The sequence below is a fragment of the Oryzias latipes genome, chromosome 9, assembly GCF_002234675.1.
Source record: "Oryzias latipes chromosome 9, ASM223467v1".
Lineage (NCBI taxonomy): Eukaryota > Metazoa > Chordata > Actinopteri > Beloniformes > Adrianichthyidae > Oryzias > Oryzias latipes.
Genome location: NC_019867.2, coordinates 18,817,542 through 18,833,405, shown reverse-complemented (window position 1 = coordinate 18,833,405; position 15,864 = coordinate 18,817,542). Strand labels below are relative to the sequence as shown.

General features: G+C 39.2%; 1 protein-coding gene across 1 annotated transcript; it reads left to right on the top strand.

Moving 5' to 3' along the window:
• Window positions 1-685: 685 nt before the first annotated feature.
• LOC101157704 (apelin receptor A) lies at window positions 686-2,674 on the top strand. Its single transcript, XM_004072521.4, has one exon. The coding sequence runs from the start codon at window positions 816-818 to the stop codon at window positions 1,905-1,907; it is 1,092 nt and encodes a 363-aa protein (XP_004072569.1). The 5' UTR covers window positions 686-815; the 3' UTR covers window positions 1,908-2,674.
• The last annotated feature ends 13,190 nt before the right edge of the window (window positions 2,675-15,864 follow it).

The window sequence follows — 15,864 nt, the reverse complement described above, 5'->3', positions numbered from 1 at the left end:
GGGTTAAAGTTTCCTTCAAATCTTTGTTTCAAACCATGTCTTTGTGTCTCCTTTTGTCATGCAAATGACCCCCAGATTTGAGGACATAATATAGGAGCGTTTTCACTGACATCAACACTGATCTGATCAGAAATGCGAAAACAAAAATGTATTTAATTTGAAATGACCTAAAACATTCTGAAAACAGTTTCTTTAATTTTTAAATTTGGGGGGTTACAAAACCATTTGTTAATTGGAGGGAGGAAACCACTGCACATCTTTTGCACATTTAACAGGCTTTTAACTGAAATGATTGTGATGGAAAATGAGACACAGAGATGTCCAGACCTGTTCTGGCACAAGAGAAGAGGAAAAGAAATTCAAAAGGAGAACTTAATTGACATGATTTTTTTTTAAAGAGATTACTTTAATTTAATTGTATTTACTTTTATTTTATTTTATTACTTCTTCATCTAGTTTATTACAGTGTTTAACACACATAATGGAAACTCAAGGGGAATGTTTGGGATCCTTATGTTGCTGGCAGAGGATGGGCTGCAGAGGAGATGAAGGAGGAGGAGGGGAAGAGCTGAAAGATGTTTCAGTGCTTGTGTGTGTGCGTGGGGAGTGGGGGGGGGGGGGGGGTCGTCCTGGGAGGGGAGCATGGGTGTAGAAAAGGGCCGAGTTTAAAAAGGCAGACCGCTCCAGCGAGTTACTCACTCTCATCTGAGCAGCCTAACTTCCAGCTTCACCGCTGTTCTGCGTTCTGGACCTGATTCACTCCTGGGAACTAGGACTCTTTTTTTTATTTTTTTTATTGAAAGGACCTTTTTTACATGAACATGGAGACCACCAGTGGGGAGTATATGGACAATTATGAATACTATGATGATAATGAGACTGCATGTGACTACTCTGAGTGGGAGCCCTCTTACTCTCTCATCCCAGTGCTTTACATGCTCATCTTCATCCTTGGCCTGTCAGGGAACGGCGTGGTCATCTTCACTGTGTGGAGGTCCAAGTCTAAACGTCGGGCTGCAGATGTGTACATCGGAAACCTGGCTCTTGCTGACCTCACTTTTGTTGTAACCCTACCTCTCTGGGCTGTGTACACAGCTCTGGGCTACCATTGGCCTTTCGGCGTGGCTCTTTGTAAGATTAGCAGCTATGTTGTTCTCGTCAACATGTATGCTAGCATTTTCTGCCTCACCTGTCTGAGCTTTGATCGATACCTGGCCATTGTTCACTCCCTGTCCAGCAGCAGGCTCCGCTCACGAGGGACTATGTTGGCATCTCTGGGTGCCATTTGGCTCATGTCTGGTCTCCTGGCGGTGCCCACACTGCTATTCCGTACCACAGTCAACGACCAAAACAGCAACCGAACAACCTGTGCCATGGACTTCAGTCTGGTAACCATGAACCAGAGGCATGATTACCTTTGGATTGCAGGACTCAGTCTGTCTTCATCTGCCTTGGGTTTCCTTCTACCCTTCTTGGCCATGACCATCTTCTACTGTTTTATTGGCTGCACAGTCACCCGCCACTTCAACAACTTGCGCAAGGAAGACCAGAAGAAAAAGCGTCTACTGAAGATCATTACCACACTGGTGGTGGTGTTTGCAATCTGCTGGACTCCCTTCCACGTGCTGAAGAGCATGGACTCTCTCTCCTACCTGAACCTTGCTCCAAACTCCTGCGGTTTCCTCCGCTTCCTGCTGCTGGCTCACCCCTATGCAACCTGTTTGGCCTACATCAACAGCTGCCTCAACCCCTTCCTGTATGCCTTCTTTGACCTTCGTTTTCGCTCCCAGTGTCTGTGCCTGCTCAACCTGAAGAAAGCAATGCATGGTCACATGAGCTCCATGTCCTCTACTCTCAGTGCCCAGACTCAGAAGTCAGAGGTTCAGTCTCTGGCCACCAAGGTCTAGGGACTGAAATGAGGAGCAGAAGGCTGCAGGACAGTCACAGCTGCAACCACTGGAACACTTGTAAAAATACAGACTTTACATGTCCGTGGTTTGAAGCTAGTAAGATGAGACGATGAACTTTGTAGCGTCACTGCCCACTGTCATGAATTTCACTGCAAATGCCTCCTATACTTCATCAACAAGTTGATGCCACGCTGTGGACTTGAGAAGCTGGAGCCAGCTGGCTGAGCTCCTCATCTGCTCTAGTCCTCAAATTCTCAGAGATGACGTCTATATTTTGTTTATTTCTTTTTTGATTCTTCGTGAGATTCCAGTGCTGTATCGCTTACAGGAGGACAGACTTCAGAATTGCAAACTGACGAGCGTGAAATTGTTTTTACACTGAATGAAACATAAAGCTGTTCAGAATTTTCATACTATTTTTGCTGTTGTTTTGTTGTTCTTTGAAGCACTTGTCCAGATTGTGTTTGCAGGTATGTGGAGCAGAGTCTTCAAAGCCTCATGTTTGCAGAGGCAAAGGGGAGGGAGGTGGAAGGTGTTGTGACTTAATTATATAGCTTGTGGAAAGAGACAGAGGGGTAGATGGCAGATGACAAATGTTGAGGAGCAGAGCAGGGCTGGGGGTGTGGAGGTTTGTAGTGAAGTCACAGCACTAAAGAAGGTGGGCAAAGGAACTTTATTAAATGTTCTATGTTGATGTACAATGTTTTATTTTCTGAGAATGTTGTAACTAACTACTGCAATAAAGCTATAACCTGACTTATTGACGCCTTGCGTGTTCTGTTTTCAAAAAAGGTGAAATGGAAATCTCCTAAACCTAATTATTCAGAAGAAGAGAAAGTCGGGGTGGAAAAACGTAAATATTTAATCTATAGTTTCAGTCGACTGTTCTGTTATTTCAGAGTAGAGTATCTCTAAGGGGTTAAGCTTTGTTATTCATGGACCTTGCATTGGTTTTACACCTTCAGACTCACACACCTCTAATCTGTATTGATTTACAGCCAGTATTCAGACTGTAACCAGATTATGCAAAGCACCAGCCCTCCTCAGAGTGTGTATTCCATTCTCAGCTGGGATTTCTGCAAGAGTGCGTAGTAATCTAGAACACCAAAAGTCTTTGTTTCTATTTAAGATGTAAACAAAGATTGAGTTATTTAAATATATAAATAATAAACACTTCTTAAACTGTTCCCTTCTGCATGAGATCCTTTGGATAGACCTACAGATGGACTTCTGATGGGTGCAAACACCATTCAGCGGGCAGCAGTAAGAGGAAGCGGGGCTCTAATTGTGGCAGAAGCTGGCCTGTAAAACAAGTCAATGATTGTCTGTCCTGACAAGAAAATGCAGTTGGAGCAGTTGTTGGGGTCCAGGGGAGGGTGTGGGAGAGGATGCAGACAGCAGTAGATGCAACTCACTGAGCTGCCGGATTTTTCCGATAAAGGAGAGGAGAGAAGACGGATCTGAGTTGAGGATGCTAAAAAAAAAAGAAACAAAGTAAAACAATATTATTTTTGCAGCAGGTCTTGCACTGTAGTCTTCTGCATTTAAGTTTGCAAAAGACTTCAGGATGGGATGTGCAATGGATTGGTGGCGACTGGCTTTTTAACTTTGCACACTTTGCAGATATTGGAGTGCTCAAAATAACTTATTCTTCCATCAGCAACAGTCAAAAAGTACTAGATGCATCAGGTACACTGTAAATTCCTTCATCCCACAGGTTTGTGCTGCACCTAAACAAACAAAAGAATCTGTACATTGCCCTGCAGCCACCAGCATGCTAAGACAGCGGGAGGAGTCGATCATGCAAGCTAAACAGGCCGGATAAGTTTCTGTTTTTGTGATGAGCTGGCCTGACAGCTTGTCTGATGCTATTAGCCTAACTATTTGGAGAACTCAGGCAGAATAACACCTGACCCAAGCAGCAGAGACATCCTGACCACAAAGACAACAGCTGTGTTAAGCCTCTGAATGCACATAAATGTTATCTACACACATGCAGGGTCTATGTGAGTTGCTCGTGTGTTTGGGTGTGCATTTACATCACTCCTAAAGTTTTTATACAGGCAGCTCATCCATGTTTCTCCTGTCCTCTGATATTTTTAACAAGCCAAAGTTTAAAGTCCCCTGTAGCTTACGTTACAATTCCATGCCAGCCTTTTGTCTGAGTTAAAAAACAGTGCAGGGTATTTAGGGTACAAAATGTTTCACAAAGCAAGTGTGAGCTGTGTAACCTCATTAAATATCTTTCACCTCATCTTTGTGCTTAAAGATTGAGTAAACAGAAAATAAGCAAAAAGTCTGTCAATTGGGTAGCAATATGGTCTGAAGCTATATGTACATACCCCCCTAAGCAACGCGTGTTTAAGCGACCAGTTTCAAAGAAAAGTCTATGTAAACACGCACACGGGCTTCCGCGTTCAAAACTCTTGCGTTCGTGTGTAACCACGCACATTTTTAGGACCATTTTTGTGCTCTATGTACAAAACCCATAGCCACTGAACGAGTGGTGAAAGTTAAACTTAGACCAATCAAGGACTCTGATATGGTTGTGACAAAATCACAGAGGTGCCAACTGTTTGGATCATGATCACGGAGGAGAAATTATCGGTAATAATTGCTATTTACATGACACCAGGTTTACCATATCAGAATAGAGCTGTGAAAGAAAAGGCCTGGAGCAAGATTCACGAGATTTGCACCACTTCGACCAACTCTCTTCCAACAGTGGGTGGCGGACATGTGCTAGTAGAAAAGAAGAAGAACAAGAAAGCCCTTCCTGCTTGTCCTGTGTAAATCACCTGGGCTAAATGCGCATTCTAGATTGCACGTTTAATGTGTTCTTGAACCCGTGTCACATGTCCAGTTACTCAAAAAGTCACATTTTCTCAAACTATAAGATTATTTTGCTATTGAAAAACTATTGAAATTTTTTGTTTTTGTTTTTTTTGTAAGACAGAAAGATCTGAAATAAATTCTTGAAACCTGGGTTTTTTTTACTTTCTTAATATATCTTTTTTTTACAGTGTTCTTTTTTATTCAACTGTAATTGTGACATGAAGCCTCTTAGGTCTGACATGACCTCATGAGCATGCAACCTGAAAAATCAAACACTCAAGTTTCTATATCCTCAAATGTATTACCTGGTTACACTCCAGATGATTTATCCAGTACAGTTTCACATCTGCAACATAACTGCATGCAATTTCTTTGTGTCACAGCTCCTGTCAGGGTTGCACGGAGCCAGCAGGTCCATCAATCAAACTTGTCGTGTAAAAATGTTTATGGAGGTGTTCAAATGTTCCTGTATTCAGAGAGGAATATTTTGTTGATAAAGGTGATGAACTGCCTTTGTTCAAAGATTCATTAACAGTGTTTAACACATAAAAAAGGGATTTTCCAAAACAAACAAAACATCTACTTTGCCTGGTTTTCACAATTATAAATAATTATGATTTGTTTCCAAAGAAAATAAAGGATTTTTGCTGGATCAGTAACAGTCACTGGTGTCAGTAGCTTTTAATTGCTGTTTTTTTAACTGAAGTGACAAAAAGAAAAGAAACAAAGTGAGAACAGGAATAAAAAAGTATAAAAATGTACTAGCTATATTCAAAAATATTTTTAGCAGCTGGGAATTCAGTCTACATTAAACCTTTGTCATCAAGTTCAAGAACATGACACTGAAACTATAATTTTGTCTCCCTGGTGCCTAGTGGCAGACATTTCAGCGGTTTTAATAACAGCAAGGACATTTCCAAAACACTTTTAACCTTTAATCGCTCTGGCAACACCACAAGTTTTATTTCCAAAGCTGAGAGAAAACGCTTTCACACGGGCCCACACAGGTGTCTGAATCTGAGTGCTGTCGTCAGCCAGAGGCTGCCACACCCAAACGGGACATCTGAACCAAAACACAACTGCTGTCCTCCTTTAGATCTTTCTGCTTCATCCCACCCAAGCAGCAGCAGCAGCAGCAAATGTGGCCTACGTGTTTTAGTGTGTATGTATGTGTGTGTTCTTTTACGTGTAAACAGAGACCTAACACATTCCTGGGGCTGTCAGCGCTAACCCTACTTTCTTTGTGTCATTCCTCCACCTGTTGCCAGACTGCAACACACACACAACCAGCGCTTGCTCACCACCACCTCTTCATTTTTCACAACACGTTAGTACAGAGAAAAGAATTACAGATGACTGCAAACCCATTAGCTGGTTTAGCGCAGATCATAAATCAGGATCTCATCTAAGCTCCCACTTTTTCATCTTCCTGCTTGTCATATCTGTGAGTCTGGTGCACAATGGCTGTAATGGAGCCCAACAAAGTCAATGGTAGACTTGCAGAAGGAAGAGGAGTGGCTGTGTTTAAGCAAAGACTGCGTTTGTCACTATGTTTGAGTTTATCTCCAGTAACCAGCCAGTTCTTTTTCTGTCTTTGTTACTTTGGAACCCACACAATGAACACATTTTTAAGCATTTTTTTAATCAAATTATGACCAAAACCAAGGAGGGAGATAATTCAAGGTGTGCCCTGCCTCCATTCAAATATGGCTGGAATGGGCTCCAGAGAAGCTGCACAGGATGAGGGTGGTTTGTAAAGTCACAAAATACCAACACAAAAAGTAAAATCAAAAAGGCACAACGCAACTCAGATGTTTGACTCACCAAGGTTTTGCAATTTGGATTTTTTATTTTGTAATTAATAGAATTATATCACTTTAGCTTAACCCATGTGCTATCCTATGACCCCACCCTTCCATTGACGTGTTCTCCCTACCATGACAAAGGTGGATAAAGGTGGAAAGATTTCATGTAATCCATGGACACCAGTGAAGATCACAAATCATTGAAGAAAAATGGTTCAGAGCACTGTCTAGTGGGTCTAGATGACCCAACTCTCAATGTTAAAGTGCGTAGAATAGCACAAGGGTTACTTAAGTAGAGAAAAAAGAAACAATATTAGAAACTTGAGATCAACTAATATGCTTCCCTACTTTTTGAAATTACAGTCTTGATGAAAGCTTTGTGGATTTTCTTGTCTTAATGCTGCAAACTATTAAAACTATTTATTTTGTTTATTTTGTGCCAATATTCTGCTTTTTGTGTTATTTCCTTAAAGGAAAATCTAGAAGTAGGAGCTGGTGGGATTTGTTTAGGCAACAAAAGTGTTGTGTGCATCAAGGTGCAGCCAGTTGTGAGATGAAAAACAGTAGAGGATTAAGGCTTACGCTGCACTGCTAATGATGATGAGCCCATCTCCAGTCTAGACAGCAGAGTCTCAGATGCACCAAAACAAGAAGGAATCCTTAAAAGGAGCTGTCTCCACCTTTAACCCATCTATTTTATTCGAATTTGGAAAATCCTCAAACCTTTGCATCTGACTTTCTTCCATTTTGTTAGTTACGAAAAATCAAACAAAAAATTATGTTTTCTTTGTGTGTGTTCACTTTACAAGGGTTCTTTGTGTTTTTGCAAATTTCCCACCAAATCTCGCTTTTCTGTTTGTTTGTGTTTCTCTGTCTTTGTTTGGGTAACTTCCTGCCTGAGTTCTCCCCTGGTTTCCGTTATTTTGTCACAGCTGCTTTCAATTATTCTTACAGCATATCCTCACCTTGGTTTTAATTGCTCCTCACTGGGATCTTCATGCTGATTCCTGCAGTTTTCTGTTTTATCAGAGCCTTTTGCTGCTTTTGTCTTTACTTGCATGTGGCTGTCTCCTCCTCTTTAGTCTAAATAATATTATTTGAGATCCCAGTGTAATAAGATATTCAATAGTCAGCGTTAATCCAATTACTGAGTGAAGTTTGTGTTTTTTGAGCAGAATAAAACAAATGAGGCAATGTTGTGTTTTCAATTGGATTTGCTGTGGACTTGGTCCTTTACACTAATGTTTCATAAACCCTGGGAATAAAGTCAAATTTCTTATTAACTTGAACTTAAAAATACTCCATTTAACATGTCTAATCATGCCACACATAAGAAGCTTGAGAAGTTCCAAATCTCACTATCTCTAAGGTCTCCCTCATTATTCTTTCCCTGATGATGGCTAAAATTGTTACCATGTTAGGGCTCCCCTTGGTAATCAGCTTGTCTCAGTAATCTGTCTAGTTTAACCTGAAAGTGGCCCCTTTACTGTAATAGTCCACATCTTTAAGAACAATGTTAAGCCCCACCGCAGCGTTTGCACCAGCCAAGTGTTTGCATTTTAATGTTGTTTTCATTTGGCACATTCAGGAGGGGGATTGGGAGATCAGACGGATCTCCTTTAACGCCACCTGTCAATCGTTGCTGTTCACTGTTTACCAGGATCCTGTCAACTCCACCTGTCACTGCACCAGCCACATCTGTTGATCTGCAGCCATGTCAAACAGGATTCTTGTCAAGGAAACAGAAACTCATCTGTTTGAGCAAAGTTTCAAAATGGCAAACAATAAATAAAAAAATTAACGTAAAACTCAAATGTAGAAGAATTTTAGGATAATTTTAACATGTTATGAGGCCTTGGCTTTTACAATAATAATTAGTGATCATTTTTAGTTAGTTTATCACGATTACTGCAACCAAATGCACTTATTTTCTATTAAAGACCCTTTCAATGAAAATAGTTTTTTTGGTGTTTTTAACATGTTCTTGAGGGATATTTTGATTATGGAGGACTTATAGAAAAAAAATGAAGCTTACAATTGTATTTCTAAGAATGAGTGGAAAATGATCGGAGTGAGACTTTAAGTCTAGATTACATTTCTTTGAATACAGAGGAGTCAAATCAGGATTTGCTGAACATCAGCATCATGCCACAGCAAAGTCATCCCACATCATAAACCTTCCACCACTGTGTTAACAAGTCTACATTATTTCCTTAACTTTGTTTCATCTCTCAAATAGACTCAAATAGAGCTTCAGAGATCCTGGTCTTGCTACATCCCACTTCATCATAACAACGCAATGGAAAATGCATGCAGTTTATGTAAAATCCTAAACCCCTTTGCACATGGTTATTACACTGTCGTGAAACATTTTAGCACCAAGTCTGGAAAAAACTTTACTTGCTGTCATGACTTTAAAGAAAGTCATGCTAATAAAATTGCTAGCAGATTTGCTGTGGATTTCTTTTCTTTACATCATTTGTCATGATGTACTCCTCTGTTTGACTACGGTACCTTTCTGAAATATTGCTTTAAGAAATGAATATCTGCAAAATGGACAAGGGCTCGTCTGCCTGCTCCTTCCTAATGAGCAATGGTACTCATGGACACATCGTTAGGCAAGGGATGCTACTTCCGTGGATGCTTTGATTTGGCCAGACCTGAATGTGCTGCATGGACCCTCACCCCCTCCGGATATGGCAGCTCAGTGCTCATCATCCACTGGAGACAAAGATCCTCTTCACATCCTTCTCTATCCTGCCCGTTGTGGGAGGCCTGCTTCAAGGCACATGGCTCCTGTGCCTGGTTAGAAGCTAAATACATCTCCTGTTGCAGCCTAACTGCAGTGCCAATTCATCTGCTGGAGGCTTTCAGGTGTTCAACACACAACAAAATAAAGTTATACTAAAGCCAAGTATTTTTCATAAACAAGGGAAAACACGGCTTGGTTAAAAACCATCATTTTGACTCGTGATTTTTAAAAGAGTGAATATTTTTTTCTGCATACGTGTCCATTGATAGTTTCATGACCTTTCTGACTAAAAGATGAACATGTTTAAAAACTGAACAAAAATTGTTTTAATGTCTTTACTGTCACTTCCTTTCAGTTTGCCCCTGGAGTGCAGCAACACACTTCTTTTTTAATTCAGCTGAACTTTCATGATTTTAAATGTGATTTTTCTTCCGTACTCTGCTGAGTCACATTATGCACTTTTCGCAAATCGACTTCATTTCAAAAGAAAGGTAAAACTCTCATCAGTATAGATCTTTAAAATGAAATACTTTATCCTTTTATGAAAGTGGAATCGATGCAGTACCTAATCCTTGCCTGTAGGGTAACAGTGAGGTTAGGGTTTGATGGTGCTGACCAATGAGTTTCATCGCTAGAGGAGACATCACGTGATTCGTCATGGGAGGAGAGCACCGCCATCTTGGTGAGGTCAAGTCACTGCTCCAGTGCATCCATGTGAACACATTTTTTGCAAAATACCAGTTCATTGTGCGGGTTTCAACTGCAAAAATCGGAGAAATGAGTCCGAAGGCATAACATTTCACAGGTAAGTACTATTTATTTTTTCTTTCACTGCTGCAGGGGCATCATTAATAGAACACATGTTGACATGCATGATGCTGCAGGGCTTTTATTATCAACATGCTGCATGATGTACGTATAATTTGCTGTTGACATAAATGTAAACTTAATTGTGTTAAACATATAAACAGAATACTCGGACTAGGCTATTATAGTAATAAAGATTTATATATTTCTGACTCAGTGACTGAACTTTTCTCGCAGGTTTCCAATGGACTCAGACTTAAGGAAAAGGTGGGCCTAAGCAATAAAAAGAGCTAACCCAGATGGATCACTGTGGTACCAACTAGAAAAACAGTCTGGCTATGTTCAAAACATTTTGTGGAACCAGATTTTGATAGGACTGACCAGACTGGCACCATACCATCTGTGTAACACCAAATTGATCACTCACATGAATTAGTAAATCTATTGTTTTTCTTTGTTTTTGTTTTTTTTCTTTTTTAAGGTAAATCTGTTGTTGACTTATGGATTTATTGTTGACTTATTGATTTATTATTATTATTATTTATTTTTACTGACTTATTATTGACATATTGTTATCATTTATTATTATCATTATTATTGACTTACTATTGATTTATTATAATTATTTTTTATTGATTCATTATTATTATTATTGACTTATTATTTATATATTCTTATTATTTATTATTATTATTGACTTACTATTGACTTATGGTTGGGCTTTTCTCAATAATTTAAATTACATGTCAAAGAGGTCTAAAACTTCAACATGTTTAAAAAAATTGTTTTAAAAAATTCTTTGTAATATTTTTTTTTATTTGTAAGAAGTCCTGCTACTATGCATTTTTCATTAAAGTTTGAGCTTTTGAGGCTGACTGTTTCTCTTATTTAACAACAAATGATGTATATATATATATATATATATATATATAATATATTTGTATATATTTATAAATATATAGAGAAAAGAATATATATAAATTATATAAAAGCTACTTGGATGCCACTAAAGGCTATGGAAAGCATTGTCATGTGGGCGCCGACGACCTCACCAAGATGGCGTCGCTCTCCTCCACCGCCGGCCAGGCTTCCCAAGCGGGCGTGTTTCCTCTAGCGAAATAACTCATTGGTGCTGACTCAATGGAACTCCTGACCTCTGCTGGTCATATCGTATAAACTCCAAAGCATTTTTTCCTGTCAGTGGTTTTTCACAGGTGTTGTTATGATGCGAATTCTCTCTGAGGATACCGCAGGACATTGGGACACAGCTGCTTTATCAGGCTATGTATCCTCAATAAGGCAAAAGGCATTTTTTAATCAACACAAGTCCACAATGTGGGACAGTCAGGAAAGTCAGATGTTGTTTCTTCCTTTTTTCACCTGGTCCAGTGAAAACATTTGGTGTAAAACGTTAAAGGATGAGGGCCTAATTGGGTACTTTTCCTAATTTTGCTTCTTGGACTTTGATCCAGCTTGAAATTGAGTGATACTACTTCTAATAGCTATTCCTTTTGTTTTGTCATTGTTGTTATGCATTTTTATTTTTGTAGGTTAATTTATTGTTTTGTATTAAGAGTTTAAAACTTGTTAATAAGCTGTAGTTAATTTAAGGTCCTTTTAAAATAAAGGTCTGTTGAAGGCAACCACATGGATTTTTTTTACACTAAATAAACATTTGGAAGGATGAAAATGAAAATTATCTTCAGGAGAAAATTCTCTTGGATTGAATTAGGATATTGAAAGCTCATAATCCTCCCATGTTAATGATACATGTACTGTATTTCTAACACAATGAGTATCATTTTAATATTTTTCATTGCTGGTTTAATGAGGATTCTGAACTTTCCCTTGGTAGGAATATGAATGTCTTGCTTGGCCCTGCAAAGGACTGGTGACCTGTCCAGGGTGTACCCCGCCTTTACCTGACCTGAGCTGGGATAGGCTCCAGCAACCCCCGAAGGGATCCAGTGAGTTTGGCAATTTAAATGAATATACGGAATAGAATGTTTTTTTATCTGTTCTGTCACCAGAATTCACTCATTTGAGTCAAAACCTTCAATGCAGACACATCAGGAAATGTACTTAAATATGTACTTCAGGAAGCGAAAAAATAGTAGCAGTGAAACACAGGATACAAAATACATTTTTTAAATGCATTTAATGTCAAGCTGATATTCAACAATAAAACACAAACTTAAACAGCATTTTACATTAATATTGAAAACTGTGCAAAAGGACAAAGGAAAGATTCATAGTTATTTCTGAATAGTCTGAACAGTCAGAAATGTGCTTAAGAAACAAAAATGTATATTTGAATCCTTCAATGCAATATAAACATGAAGGAGACATAAAAATGGGTATGTGGTGTTGGTTTGTCATCAACTGACGTAAAGAAAAAAAACATATCTAAAGTTACTTTGCAGTTTTAGCTAATGGCGCAGTCTGCTTCTTGCACTGGAGCAGTGGGGGGCGCGCTGGGGGTAACGGCATTTTCTCTGGTAAGGAGAGTGCACGATTTCGTGGCAGGAATCGGGAGCTTTGACCCTTCCAGCTCCCTGTTTCAGATTTGGTGCGTTGTCCGCTGATGTTTGGAACAGAGGTCTTAGGAACTATGGTGGTCATGGTCCGGGTCAGGACCTTTCTTCTGTGGCTCGTCAGGGATGAAGCTGTTGCAGGCTTGCGTTTCTCTCCTGGAGTTGTGGTCTGTTGTTGTTTATCCAAACGTGTCTGCTGGAAGCTGCTGGATTTTATTTTACACTCCAAGTCCGTCAGAGCCTGCTTGATGTATGCCTCCATTTCTTTACGCAGAAGAGAAATCTGAACTTGGAGCTCATCCTTTGAAGTCTTTTTGCTTGCCTCAAGCTTTATTTCAAAAATTGCACACAAAGCCTCCAAGGTCAAATCCATTTCACCTTTAAATTTATCTGTCATAGCCCCCGTTGCTTCTTCCTCCTCTGCAGTGACATCTTTGCCCTGAGGTTCCTTATTCTCCAGCAAAATATCAATTTCTCTGTCTTTGACTTTTTGCACCAGCTCCCGGATGCCACTTTGCAATCTGATCTGATTACGTACCTGCTGGAAAACAGACTGCATCTTCACTTGTGTCTCCTTTTCTGTTGCACTGCTGCCCTCCAGGGCTTCATCGTGCGTACTGACGGGGGCCGTGCACCCTTCTTCTTCAGCAGAGCTGAGCTGTTGTTCTCCATTCACCAATATTTCTGGACTTGTTTGAAAGGAGCTCATGTTTGCTCTTTGTCTTCAGCTGCCCTGGTCCCTCAAACTGAGCTACACTCACATGAGGAGTGCTGGCACCCATGTGAGTACCCTGGGAGCTAGAACTCAGGGGATTTAAACCTACAACCTAGTGCGGATCGTCATAACATTAAAAAAATTTACTTGGTGATTGCAAAACAAGCAAGTCTCACATATTCATTTCCATCATATACATAGTTTTTTTTTAAAATATTGTTCACTTGAAGTGCATTTAGAAATAAGTCAAATTCCCTGCTCACACACTCATGTCTCTGTAGTCTAGACAGTTTTTGCTTTAGGGTCCACCACCACTCAAAACATTAAACAACCCAGAGATGATGAGAGCTTCAGCATATGAACTGCACAGCTTATGATTTCTATGCAAACCTTTAACAGGCTTTCACCTTTTGAGGCAAGTTATGTCATACCTATAGTTGTTTTTAGATGATGTAGTTCTATTGTGTCACACCTTCTGTCTGCAGAAGCTGCTTCCAGTGACAACGGCAAGCCACTTGGTAATAACTTGAAAAACAAAGCTCTTCGGGGAGAGCCGCAGTGGGAGCACTCAAAGGGGCAGAGCGCCGAATTCTCACTGGTGATTAGTAAGATGTTCCCAGAACTCAGAGCTGTGAAGGATTAAGCGGTCAGAGTTTTATGCAAAATGTTGTAAAAATAAAACTGAAACATATGAACAAGATTTTATTTTCAACTATTTTTTTCTTGATGGAATCAATGTTACATTTCAGCTCATAATTGCTCCAACTTCTATACAATTTAAGTTCATTTGGCATCATTACCAAAATTAGCTGATGAGCAGAGACGAGAATAAACTTAACAAATCCAGTTGAAGCCTTTTTTGTTAACTTCAGTTTCAGTGCATGATGGGAAACACCAGTTGAAGGTTTGTTTTTGTGTTTTATTATTTGATGTTACCACTAATTGCAGGTTTGTGACTTGCATCATTCTGAGTTCAAGGAACTGTGGAGCTTCTGTGCAGCATAAGATCAAATGCCTTATGTCTTAACAAGTCAAAAAAGTTTATTTGTTGATTTTAGTTTGAACAGTGTAGGCGAATAGGAGCAACAAGAACCAGAAATGCAACACTGAGACGTTTACAAGAAAGAATGATGCTTACAAGAAAGAGACAATTTTTTTTACGTCTAGTAAGCTGAAAATGTATTCATCTGATTGGGGAGCAGCATTTTAGAGGCAAAGGACTCTAATCTGAACTGAGAAGTAGACTTTTTAAGATAATTCAAGTTTAAAAAGTTTGTGTGGGGATTTTTGCCTTTCGGAATTGCAGTTTTTGACTCACAATAAATGTTATTCTATCTTCTTGCCTTTTCTTTCTTTCCATTATTTTACTTTCTAAGCCCTTTGGGACCTGTGACGGGTTGTGGGGATACTGGAGCCTGCCCAGCTACTGTCAGATGAAGGCGGGGTACACCCTGGACAGGTTCCCAGTCCATCAGCTGCAGAGAAACATATTATGTTAAACAAAAAAAAAACAATGAAGCATGTGGGAGAAAGCCAGAACCTTCACAGACAAAAACCCACACATGCAAATGGCACACGAGCAAGAGGGCTAATCACTACACCACAGCTCAGCCAACTTTTTTTCTGTGTTTGCTAAATCAGGTAAAATGACGGAACAGTGAAAAACCATGACATTAAACAACTTTGTATTTGTACTTTGAAATCTGTGTTTTCTAATAGTGTAAAAAATAAATGCATTTATAATTTACAGATGTGTGTTTCTGTTTCTCATTTGGCAGTGATTTTTCTATAGATTTCAATAGTAATTCTTGAATATTCGTGTTTTACATGAAAAATATCAAGTTGTTTAACATAAACCAAGGACATTGCATGAAAAGCTGCAACTTTTTAGTCTTTGAATGACAAACATGCATTAAATTAGGGTTTTATTGTTCATAAAAATACACTCTGGATCAATAAATTCATTCATTTTTGTATCAAACAACCTCTACTGTTTTTTATTTATATCATTTTCTTATCGCACTGTTTTGCAGATAACTCAAACTATGGATTTTTGCAATATGTCTGTTATTTCAATAAATAACTAATCTGCATCTTCTATAATGACCATGTATATTTTTTAACAAGTTAGTCAAAAAAATAAGAGGATAAAGATCATTATTGTGAAGATGGAGAATAGTGGCTGGTGTTGGGGTGGTTCTTTTTAGTCCATTTCCCTCGTAAACAAATGTGACATTTGCAGGGAAAACACAAAGAAAAGTGGCTCAAAGAGAAACAATGTTAGTTACTTTAGTAACAAACTACTCTAATATCTATTGAAATATTCAGTTGCATGACCTAGTTCAGCACAGTTTCACTCAGGCAGCACACACATTCACCTGTTGATTTAAAACCCCTAACTTGAGATGTGATAAAGCAGTGATAACTGTGGTGATTTTTGAATCCCATCATAGGAACCCGATATGAGGAGATTGAGGCATTTCCAGACACGTGAGGGTTCTCTCAG

What these genes read in the sequence shown, in the direction of transcription:
- LOC101157704 (XM_004072521.4), top strand. Translation starts at nt 816, where the DNA reads ATGAACATGGAGACCACCAGTGGGGAGTATATGGACAATTATGAATAC.